Consider the following 14,022-nt stretch of genomic DNA (forward strand, 5'->3'; position numbering starts at 1 on the left):
AGAATATAACTACTATAATACTGCTCCCTATGTACAAGAATATAACAACTATAATACTGCTCCTATGTACAAGAATATAACTACTATAATACTGCTCCTATATACAAGAATATAACTATATAATACTGCTCCTATGTACAAGAATATAACTACTATAATACTGCCCCTATGTACAAGAATATAACTACTATAATACTGCTCCTGTGTACAAGAATATAACTACTATAATACTGCCCCCTATATACAAGAATATAACTACTATAATACTGCCCCCTATATACAAGAATATAACTACTATAATACTGCTCCTATGTACAAGAATATATCTACTATAATACTGCTCCTATGTACAAGAATATAACTACTATAATACTGCCCTCTATGTTCAAGAATATAACTACTATAATACTGCCCCCTATGTACAAGAATATAACAACTATAATACTGCCCCCTATGTACAAGAATATAACTACTATAATACTGCTCCTATGTACAAGAATATAACAACTATAATACTGCTCCTATGTACAAGAATATAACTACTATAATACTGCCCCTATGTACAAGAATATAACTACTATAATACTGCTCCTATGTACAAGAATATAACTACTATAATACTGCTCCCTATGTACAAGAATATAACTGCTATAATACTGCCCCCTATGTACAAGAATATAACAACTATAATACTGCTCCTATGTACAGGAATATAACTACTATAATACTGCCCCTATATACAAGAATATAACCACTATAATACTGCCCCTGTGTACAAGAATATAACTACTATAATACTGCTCCCTATGTACAAGAATATAACAACTATAATACTGCTCCTATGTACAAGAATATAACTACTATAATACTGCTCCTATATACAAGAATATAACTACTATAATACTGCTCCCTATGTACAAGAATATAACTACTATAATACTGCTCCCTTTGTACAAGAATATAACTGCTATAATACTGCCCCCTATGTACAAGAATATAACAACTATCATACTGTTCCTATGTACAAGAATATAACTACTATAATACTGCTCCCTATGTACAAGAATATGACTGCTATAATACTGCCCCCTATGTACAAGAATATAACAACTATAATACTGCTCCTATGTACAAGAATATAACTACTATAATACTGGCCCCTATGTACAAGAATATAACAACTATAATACTGCTCCTATGTACAAGAATATAACTACTATAATACTGCCCCTATGTACAAGAATATAACTACTGTAATACTGCTCCCTATGTACAAGAATATAACTACTATAATACTGCCCCTATGTACAAGAATATAACTATATAATACTGCTCCTATGTACAAGAATATAACTACTATAATACTGCCCCCTATGTACAAGAATATAACTACTATAATACTGCCCCCTATGTACAAGAATATAACTACTATAATACTGCCCCCTATGTACAAGAATATAACTACTATAATACTGCCCCCTATGTATAAGAATATAACTACTATAATACTGCTCCCTATGTACAAGAATATAACTACTATAATACTGCTCCTATGTATAAGAATATAACTACTATAATACTGCCCTCTATGTACAAGAATATAACTACTATAATACTGCTCCTATGTACAAGAATATAGCTACTATAATACTGCCCCTATGTATAAGAATATAACTGCTATAATACTGCTCCTGTGTACAAGGATATAACTACTATAATACTGTCCCCTATATACAAGAATATAACTACTATAATACTGCTCCTATGTACAAGAATATAACTACTATAATACTGCTCCTATGTACAAGAATATAACTACTATAATACTGCCCTCTATGTACAAGAATATAACTACTATAATACTGCTCCCTATGTACAAGAATATAACTACTATAATACTGCCCCCTATGTACAAGAATATAACTACTATAATACTGCCCCCTATGTACAAGAATATAACTACTATAATACTGCCCCCTATGTACAAGAATATAACTACTATAATACTGCCCCCTATGTATAAGAATATAACTACTATAATACTGCCCCCTATGTAGAAGAATATAACTGCTATAATACTGCCCCCTATGTAGAAGAATATAACTACTATAATACTGCTCCTATGTCCAAGAATATAACTACTATAATACTGCCCCCTATGTACAAGAATATAACTACTATAATACTGCCCACTATGTACAAGAATATAACTACTATAATACTGCCCCCTATGTACAAGAATATAACTACTATAATACTGCCCCCTATGTACAAGAATATAACTACTATAATACTGCCCCCTATGTACAAGAATATAACTACTATAATACTGCCCCCTATGTACAAGAATATAACTACTATAATACTGCCCCCTATGTACAAGAATATAACTACTATAATACTGCCCCCTATGTATAAGAATATAACTACTATAATACTGCTCCCTATGTACAAGAATATAACTACTATAATACTGCTCCTATGTATAAGAATATAACTACTATAATACTGCCCCCTATGTACAAGAATATAACTACTATAATACTGCTCCTATGTACAAGAATTTAGCTACTATAATACTGCTCCTATGTACAAGAATATAACTACTATAATACTGCTCCCTATGTAAAAGAATATAACTACTATAATACTGCCCACTATGTACAAGAATATAACTACTATAATACTCCTCCTATGTACAAGAATATAACTACTATAATACTGCTCCTGTGTTCAAGAATATAACTACTATAATACTGCCCCCTATATACAAGAATATAACTACTATAATACTGCCCCCTATATACAAGAATATAACTACTATAATACTGCTCCTATGTACAAGAATATAAGTACTATAATACTGCTCCTATGTACAAGAATATAACTACTATAATACTGCTCCTATGTACAAGAATATAACTACTATAATACTGCCCCCTATGTACAAGAATATAACTACTATAATACTGCCCCCTATGTACAAGAATATAACTACTATAATACTGATCCCTATGTATAAGAATATAACTACTATAATACTGCCCCCTATGTACAAGAATATAACTACTATAATACTCCTCCTATGTACAAGAATATAACTACTATAATACTGCTCCTGTGTTCAAGAATATAACTACTATAATACTGCCCCCTATATACAAGAATATAACTACTATAATACTGCCCCCTATATACAAGAATATAACTACTATAATACTGCTCCTATGTACAAGAATATAAGTACTATAATACTGCTCCTATGTACAAGAATATAACTACTATAATACTGCTCCTATGTACAAGAATATAACTACTATAATACTGCCCCCTATGTACAAGAATATAACTACTATAATACTGCCCCCTATGTACAAGAATATAACTACTATAATACTGATCCCTATGTACAAGAATTTAGCTACTATAATACTGCTCCTATGTACAAGAATATAACTACTATAATACTGCTCCCTATGTAAAAGAATATAACTACTATAATACTGCTCCTATGTACAAGAATATAAGTACTATAATACTGCTCCTATGTACAAGAATATAACTACTATAATACTGCTCCTATGTACAAGAATATAACTACTATAATACTGCTCCTATGTACAAGAATATAACTACTATAATACTGCCCCCTATGTACAAGAATATAACTACTATAATACTGCCCCCTATGTACAAGAATATAACTACTATAATACTGCTCCTATGTACAAGAATTTAGCTACTATAATACTGCTCCTATGTACAAGAATATAACTACTATAATACTGCTCCCTATGTAAAAGAATATAACTACTATAATACTGCCCACTATGTACAAGAATATAACTACTATAATACTCCTCCTATGTACAAGAATATAACTACTATAATACTGCTCCTGTGTTCAAGAATATAACTACTATAATACTGCCCCCTATATACAAGAATATAACTACTATAATACTGCCCCCTATATACAAGAATATAACTACTATAATACTGCTCCTATGTACAAGAATATAAGTACTATAATACTGCTCCTATGTACAAGAATATAACTACTCTAATACTGCTCCTATGTACAAGAATATAACTACTATAATACTGCCCCCTATGTACAAGAATATAACTACTATAATACTGCCCCCTATGTACAAGAATATAACTACTATAATACTGATCCCTATGTACAAGAAGATAACTGCTGTAATACTGCCCCCTATATACAAGAATATAACTACTATAATACTGCTCCTATGTACAAGAATATAACAACTATAATACTTCTTCTATGTACAAGAATATAACTACTATAATACTGCCCCTATATACAAGAATATAACTACTATAATACTGCCACTGTGTACAAGAATATAACTACTATAATACTCCTCCTATGTACAAGAATATAACTACTATAATACTGCTCCTGTGTTCAAGAATATAACTACTATAATACTGCCCCCTATATACAAGAATATAACTACTATAATACTGCTCCCTATGTACAAGAATATAACAACTATAATACTGCTCCTATGTACACGAATATAACTACTATAATACTGCCCCTATGTACAAGAATATAACTACTGTAATACTGCTCCCTATGTACAAGAATATAACTACTATAATACTGCCCCTATGTACAAGAATATGACCATATAATACTGCTCCTATGTACAAGAATATAACTACTATAATACTGCCCCCTATGTACAAGAATATAAGTACTATAATACTGCCCCCTATGTACAAGAATATAACTACTATAATACTGCCCCCTATGTACAAGAATATAACTGCTATAATACTGCCCCCTATGTACAAGAATATAACTACTATAATTCTGCTCCTATGTCCAAGAATATAACTCCTATAATACTGCCCCCTATGTACAAGAATATAACTACTATAATACTGCCCACTATATACAAGAATATAACTACTATAATACTGCTCCTATGTCCAAGAATATAACTACTATAATACTGATCCCTATATACAAGAAGATAACTACTGTAATACTGCCCCCTATATACAAGAATATAACTACTATAATACTGCTCCTATGTACAAGAATATAAGAACTATAATACTGCTCCTATGTACAAGAATATAACTACTATAATACTGCCCCTATATACAAGAATATAACTACTATAATACTGCCACTGTGTACAAGAATATAACTACTATAATACTGCTCCCTATGTACAAGAATATAACAACTATAATACTGCTCCTATGTACAAGAATATAACTACTATAATACTGCTCCTATATACAAGAATATAACTACTATAATACTGCTCCCTATGTACAAGAATATAACTGCTATAATACTGCCCCCTATGTACAAGAATATAACAACTATAATACTGCTCCTATGTACAAGAATATAACTACTATAATACTGGCCCCTATGTACAAGAATATAACAACTATAATACTGCTCCCTATGTACAAGAATATAACTGCTATAATACTGCCCCCTATGTACAAGAATATAACAACTATAATACTGCTCCTATGTACAAGAATATAACTACTATAATACTGCCCCTATATACAAGAATATAACTACTATAATACTGATCCCTATGTACAAGAATATAACTACTATAATACTGCTCCTATGTACAAGAATATAACTACTATAATACTGCCCCTATATACAAGAATATAACTACTATAATACTGCCCCTGTGTACAAGAATATAACTACTATAATACTGCTCCCTATGTACAAGAATATAACAACTATAATACTGCTCCCTATGTACAAGAATATAACTACTATAATACTGCCCCTATGTACAAGAATATAACTACTGTAATACTGCTCCCTATGTACAAGAATATAACTACTATAATACTGCCCCTATGTACAAGAATATAACTATATAATACTGCTCCTATGTACAAGAATATAACTACTATAATACTGCCCCCTATGTACAAGAATATAACTACTATAATACTGCCCCCTATGTACAAGAATATAACTACTATAATACTGCCCCCTATGTATAAGAATATAACTACTATAATACTGCTCCCTATGTACAAGAATATAACTACTATAATACTGCTCCTATGTATAAGAATATAACTACTATAATACTGCCCCCTATGTACAAGAATATAACTACTATAATACTGCTCCTATGTACAAAAATATAGCTACTATAATACTGCCCCTATGTACAAGAATATAACTACTATAATACTGCTCCTGTGTACAAGAATATAACTACTATAATACTGCCCCCTATATACAAGAATATAACTACTATAATACTGCCCCCTATATACAATAATATAACTACTATAATACTGCTCCTATGTACAAGAATATAACTACTATAATACTGCTCCTATGTACAAGAATATAACTACTATAATACTGCCCCCTATGTACAAGAATATAACTACTATAATACTGCTCCCTATGTACAAGAATATAACTACTATAATACTGCCCCCTATGTACAAGAATATAACTACTATAATACTGCCCCCTATGTACAAGAATATAACTACTATAATACTGCCCCCTATGTGCAAGAATATAACTACTATAATACTGCCCCCTATGTACAAGAATATAACTGCTATAATACTGCCCCCTATGTACAAGAATATAACTACTATAATACTGATCCTATGTCCAAGAATATAACTACTTTAATACTGCCCCCTATGTACAAGAATATAACTACTATAATACTGCCCCCTATGTACAAGAATATAACTACTATAATACTGCCCCCTATGTACAAGAATATAACTACTATAATACTGCTCCTATGTACAAGAATATAACTACTATAATACTGCCCCTATGTACAAGAATATAACTACTATAATACTGCCCCCTATGTACAAGAATATAACTACTATAATACTGCCCCCTATGTATAAGAATATAACTACTATAATACTGCTCCCTATGTACAAGAATATAACTACTATAATACTGCTCCTATGTATAAGAATATAACTACTATAATACTGCCCCTATGTACAAGAATATAACTACTATAATACTGCCCCCTATGTACAAGAATATAACTACTATAATACTGCTGCTATGTGCAAGAATATAACTACTATAATACTGCTCCTATGTATAAGAATATAACTACTATAATACTGCCCCCTATGTACAAGAATATAGCTACTATAATACTGCTCCTATGTATAAGAATATAACTACTATAATACTGCCCCTATGTACAAGAATATAACTACTATAATACTGCCCCCTATGTACAAGAATATAACTACTATAATACTGCTCCTATGTATAAGAATATAACTACTATAATACTGCCCCTATGTACAAGAATATAACTACTATAATACTGCCCCCTATGTACAAGAATATAACTACTATAATACTGCCCCCTATGTACAAGAATATAACTACTATAATACTGCTCCCTATGTACAAGAAGATAACTACTATAATACTGCTTCTATGTACAAGAATATAACTACTATAATACTGCTCCTATGTACAGGAATATAACTACTATAAAACTGCCACCTATGCACAAGAATATAACTACTATAATACTGCCCCCATGTACAAGAATATATCTACTATAATACTGACCCCTACTTACAGGAATATAACTACTATAATACTGCTCCTATGTTCAAGAATATAACTACTATAATACTGCCCCCTATGTACAAGAATACAACTACTATAATACTGCTCCTATGTACAAGAATACAACTACTATAATACTGCTCCCTATATACAAGAATATAACTACTATAATACTGCTCCCTATATACAAGAATATAACTACTATAATACTGCCCCCTGTGTACAAGAATATAACTACTACAATACTGCTCCTATGTACAAGAATATAACTACTATAATACTGCCCCCTATGTACAAGAATACAACTACTATAATACTGCTCCTATGTACAAGAATACAACTACTATAATACTGCTCCCTATATACAAGAATATAACTACTATAATAGTGCCCCTATATGCAAGAATATAACTTCTATAATACTGCTCCTATGTACAAGAATATAACTACTATAATACTGCCCCTATATACAAGAATATAACTACTATAAAACTGCCCCTATGTACAAGAATATAACTACTATAATACTGCCCCCTATATACAAGAATATAACTACTATAATACGGCCCCTATGTACATGAATATAGCTACTATAATACTGCCCCTATGTACAAGAATATAACTACTATAATACTGCCCTCTATGTACAAGAATATAGCTACTATAATACTGCTCCTATGTACAAGAATATAACTACTATAATACTGCTCCTATGTACAAGAATATAACTACTATAATACTGCCCCCTATGTACAAGAATATAACTACTATAATACTGCTCCTATGTACAAGAATGTAACTACTATAATACTGCTCCTATGTACAAGAATATAACTACTATAATACTGCTCCCTATATACAAGAATATAACTACTATAATACTGCCCCCTATATACAAGAATATAACTACTATAATACGGCCCCTATGTACATGAATATAACTACTATAATACTGCCCCTGTGTACAAAAATATAACTACTATATTACTGCTCCTATGTACAAGAATATAACTACTATAATACTGCTCCCTATATACAAGAATATAACTACTATAATACTGCTCCTATGTACAAGAATATAACTACTATAATACTGCTCCTATGTACAAGAATATAATTACTATAATACTGCCCCTATGTACAATAATATAACTACTATAATACTGCTCCTTTGTGCAAGAATATAACTACTATAATACTGCCCCTATGTACAAGAATATAACTACTATAATACTGCTCCTATGTACAAGAATATAATTACTATAATACTGACCCTTTGTACAAGAATATAACTACTATAATACTGCCCCTATGTACAAGAATATAACTACTATAATACTGCTCCCTATGTACAAGAATATACCTACTATAATACTGCCCCTATGTACAAGAATATAACTACTATAATACTGCTCCTTTGTACAAGAATATAACTACTATAATACTTCTCCGTTGTACAGGAATATAATTACTATAATACTGCCCCTATGTACAAGAATATAACTACTATAATACTGCTCCTATGTACAAGAATATAACTACTATAATACTGCCCCCTATGTACAAGAATATAACTACTATAATACTGCCCCTATGTACAAGAATATAACTACTATAATACTGCCCCCTATGTACAAGAATATAACTACTATAATGCTGCCCTATATGAATTGTTGTTCCCATTATGGACCTGGTGGCAGGATAGCATTATAACATTGGATTGGGCAGGTTTCTCCTATGAGATGTGATGTTGATAAATCACCATTTTCGGTTTTTGCTCTCCGTGAGACTATTCTCCTGATTAATGAGACGTGGGGGAGGGGCGGACTATACAGGGTGTAATTATCCCCTATAACGAGGTGACTTCTTTCAGTGTTTTTGGCTCCTGGCTGAGATATGATCCTCGGGAATCGTTCTGCATGTGATAAAGTCTGTGCTCCCCCGCTATCAGTAACCGTGCCAATCTCTTCACTGGCAGCGGTGCCCTTTAATACCATATCTGCTGCCAATACGCTTATGTTCTGTACTTAAAGGGCACCTTCCTACTTACAGGCACAGAAGGCCATGAAGGTGCCTCCAGCAGTGCAGAGTATTTCAGGAGAGGATTGCATTGATCTTGTAAGACAGACTGACAGTAATGTAGTAGAAGCTGCAGGATCCCGAGCAGCACAGAGTATTTCAAGGATGAACTGTACTTTGTAAGGTCACTGATTGAGAATTACATAGTGGGAGAAGCTGTATCTTCTGAGCAGAACAGAGTTTTTAAGGAGGTGAATGTACTGATACTATGGGGGCAGTGACCGTTTCGTTCCCTGTATGACGCAGACCTGATCTCTCCTGGGTTTATCTACAGACTTTTCGCCCTCCGTGTCCCCTCTGGATGGATTACTGGCAGCTCAGAAGCCGGGGAACAGCACTGAACTGAGCGGAAGAAAACCCAAAGTGAATCCGCTGCCGGTTCTGGACTGGAACATTGACTGGATGGACGAACTGGAGGCAAAATACCGACACCGGAGCCAGACGAGGCCGCAGTACCCGTTCAGTAAGAAGGTGTGGACACGTCCGGTATATGGGCGCTGGGGCAATAGGAAATTGTCGTATTGGGGCAGTGGTCTTAGGTTTAGCTATAGGGGGTGCAATGGTCTGACATTTAGCTATAGGGTGATCCATAACTCGGGGTATAACTATAAGTAGTACAGTGGTCTTGGCTGTAGCTATTGGGGGCACAGCGATCTTGGCTGTAGCTATTGGGAGTGCAGTGGTGTTGGCTGTTGCTATTGGGGGTCCAGCGGTCTTGGCTGTAGCTATTGGGGGTACAGCGGTCTTGGCTGTAGCTATTGGGGGCGCAGAGGTCTTGGCTGTAGCTATTGAGGATGCAGCGGTCTTGGCTGTAGCTATTGGGAGTGCAGTGGTCTTGGCTGTAGCTATTTGGAGTGCAGTGGTCTTGGCTGTAGCTATTGGGGGTGCAGCGGTCTTGGCTGTAGCTATTGGGGGTGCAGCGGTCTTGGCTGTAGCTATTGGGAGTGCAGCGGTCTTGGCTGTAGCTATTGGGAGTGCAGCGGTCTTGGCTGTAGCTATTGGGGGTGCAGCAGTCTTGGCTGTAGCTATTAGGGGTGCAGCGGTCTTGGCTTTTGCTATTGGGGTTGCAGTGGTCTTGGCTGTAACTATTGGGGGCGCAGCGGTCTTGGCTGTAACTATTGGGGGCGCAGTGGTCTTGGCTGTAGCTATTGGGAGTGCAGTGGTCTTGGCTGTAGCTATTGGGGGTGCAGCTGTCTTGCCTGTAGCTATTGGGGGCGCAGCTGTCTTGGCTGTAGCTATTGGGGGCGCAGCGGTCTTGGCTGTAGCTATTGGGGGCGCAGTGGTCTTGGCTGTAGCTATTGGGGGCGCAGTGGTCTTGGCTGTAGCTATTGGGGGCGCAGCGGTCTTGGCTGTAGCTATTGGGGGCACAGCGGTCTTGGCTGTAGCTATTGGGGGCACAGCGGTCTTGGCTGTAGCTATTGGGGGCGCAGCGGTCTTGGCTGAAGCTATTGGGGGTGCAGAGGTCTTGGCTTTAGCTATTCGTGATGCAGTGGTCTTGGCTGTGGCTATTGGGGGTGCAGAGGTCTTGGCTGTAGCTATTGGGGATGCAGCGGTCTTGGCTGTAGCTATTGGGAGTGCAGTGGTCTTGGCTGTAGCTATTGGGGGTGTAGCGGTCTTGGCTGTAGCTATTGGGGGCACAGCGATCTTGGCTGTAGCTATTGGGAGTGCAGTGGTCTTGGCTGTAGCTATTGGGGGTGCAGCGTTCTTGGCTGTAGCTATTGGGGATGCAGCGGTCTTGGCTGTACCTATTGGGGATGCAGCTGTCTTGGCTGTAGCTATTGGGGGCACAGCGATCTTGGCTGTAGCTATTGGGAGTGCAGTGGTCTTGGCTGTAGCTATTGGGAGTGCAGTGGTCTTGGCTGTAGCTATTGGGGGTGTAGCGGTCTTGACTGTAGCTATTGGGGGCACAGCGATCTTGGCTGTAGCTATTGGGAGTGCAGTGGTCTTGGCTGTAGCTATTGGGAGTGCAGTGGTCTTGGCTGTAGCTATTGGGGGTGTAGCGGTCTTGGCTGTAGCTATTGGGGGCGCAGCGATCTTGGCTGTAGCTATTGGGAGTGCAGTGGTCTTGGCTGTAGCTATTGGGAGTGCAGTGGTCTTGGCTGTAGCTATTGGGGGTGCAGAGGTCTTGGCTGTAGCTATTGGGGATGCAGAGGTCTTGGCTGTAGCTATTGGGGATGCAGCGGTCTTGGCTGTAGCTATTGGAGGCGCAGCGGTCTTGGCTGTAGCTATTGGGGGTGCAGCGGTCTTGGCTGTAGCTATTGGGGGTGCAGCGGTCTTGGCTGTAGCTATTGGGGGTGCAGCGGTCTTGGCTGTAGCTATTGGGGATGCAGTGGTCTTGGCTGTAGCTATTGGGGGCACAGCGATCTTGGCTGTAGCTATTGGGAGTGCAGTGGTCTTGGCTGTAGCTATTGGGGGTGCAGCGGTCTTGGCTGTAGCTATTGGGAGTGCAGTGGTCTTGGCTGTAGCTATTGGGGGTGCAGCGGTCTTGGCTGTAGCTATTGGGGGCGCAGCGGTCTTGGCTGTAGCTATTGGGGGCGCAGCGGTCTTGGCTGTAACTATTGGGGGCGCAGCGGTCTTGGCTGTAACTATTGGGGGCGCAGTGGTCTTGGCTGTAGCTATTGGGGGTGCAGCTGTCTTGCTTGTAGCTATTGGGGGCGCAGCGGTCTTGGCTGTAGCTATTGGGGGTGCAGTGGTCTTAGCTGTAGCTATTGGGGCGCAGTGGTCCTGGCTGTAGCTTTGGAGAATGAGAGCTGCCATCTGCCTCCTGCTATTTTGCTGCCCCAGATCCTAATATTGAGGTTTCTAGGTAATTTCTCACTGCCAAATCACATTTTTCTCATGTCGTCCACACTTTACCCCACAGTGGAGAATCCCCCCGGCCACTGTCTACACATCACCCGACACCAGGGAAACTGCAATAATCCGAGGCTTCTCTGCTGCGTCCTCAGCGAGCGCCGGATCAATACGATGCACTTTACGCCTCCTCCGGGGGTCTCCTGCGCAGTTTGCACACATATGGGGTCCTAATGTCAGATATTCACACTCGTCTCATGTACTTACCTGCTCCCAGACGGCTCCTGAATAGCACAGTGAAGTCTGGATGTATTATTGGGGGTAATGACTGCAGGATGATGGGTGTTCTCCTGCATTCAGGCAGCCATGATGGGGGTGACTTTGTACCTGACAGGTGAAGGATCTGACGCAGCTCGTGTTTCCTGGTGCTTTGCGCATAAGCAGCAGTTTTATCCGTGGACGCCGTGTTGTGACTTTATCTTTACATTGTGTTTTAGGTGGAATCATTCAAGTAGCGATCACTCCTCGATCAATGACCTCCTCCGAAAACCGAGGGTCTGACGTGTCCAACCAATCCCACCGACTGCAGTGAAAGGTTCATGGGAAAACGTGCGGAGCGGCGTGTGCAGAACACACAGCGCATTCACCATACTGGGCCTGAGACTGGGCAGAGAACCTGTCGCTCTGCCTGATCATTCCTGTATATCTTTATAGCTGACTTCCTAGAACATTGGCGCCTCTATATAGCAGCCAGCGGACAATGGCAGATGAAGACGTCACTACGGGCGGCCATTAATAGATGCCGTTCCCAGGACTGCGTATATAACAATACATTGCGACACATTGGGGGAGTAGTGACAATCCACCGAGAGCCCTTTAGTACGGATCAGATATTCTGGATTATCAGATGGTCAACTACCCGCGATGGCGCATAGGATGGGCTGACTTTCTTATGATAATAAAGCTTAATCTGTTGCTGTCAGTGAATGGAAACGGCGTTGAGGCTGAGCCGATACGTCTCACTGCTGAGATATAAGGGGCCTTTACACGACCCCATTATCCTAGGAACGTTCGCTACGCCATAATCCTGCAACATAAACCGGCGGCTGATCACCAGCAAAACGCTCGGACATCGGGTGGAATGATTCTCTGGTTAGCACAAAAGATCATCGTTCTCAGCAGCACATGGTCCTGTGTACAAAGTACGTGCTGCCGAGAACCATGACGTCCTATACGCACTCAACAATGGATTTCACCCAGACTATACTAAACAGCCTGGACTGATACATTGTAACAAACCATCAAGTTTACACAACTTCAAGGGGAATTGTCTAGAATGGAAACAACTGTAACAAACCCTCAGCTGTGAGAAACATCATTTCAGCGTCTGAATTTTCCCATTCACTGACAGCCAGCAGAGATCTTGAAGAAATAAAGAGGAATTTACACAGACCAGGCCTGATTCATCAAAACAGTTTTCAGTTTCAAATGTCCAAAAAATTCTTGCACAATAGTTGTGCAAAAAT

General features: G+C 38.0%; 1 protein-coding gene across 3 annotated transcripts in view; it reads left to right on the forward strand.

The window, feature by feature from the left end:
• ROBO4 (roundabout guidance receptor 4) overlaps positions 1-13,804 on the forward strand; it is a 174,312-nt gene extending 160,508 nt beyond the window's left edge. For all 3 annotated transcript variants that reach the window (XM_073657366.1, XM_073657367.1, XM_073657368.1), the window contains exons 19-20: positions 9,978-10,174; positions 12,994-13,804. In XM_073657366.1, the coding sequence (XP_073513467.1) occupies positions 9,978-10,174; positions 12,994-13,011 (215 nt within the window). In that variant the 3' untranslated portion in view covers positions 13,012-13,804. The remainder of the gene's footprint in view (positions 1-9,977; positions 10,175-12,993) is intronic.
• Positions 13,805-14,022: the final 218 nt, after the last annotated feature.

Source organism: Phyllobates terribilis, unplaced genomic scaffold (assembly GCF_046119375.1).
Source record: "Phyllobates terribilis strain yellow unplaced genomic scaffold, ASM4611937v1 Scaffold_12__6_contigs__length_324123572, whole genome shotgun sequence".
Classification (NCBI taxonomy): Eukaryota; Metazoa; Chordata; class Amphibia; order Anura; family Dendrobatidae; genus Phyllobates; species Phyllobates terribilis.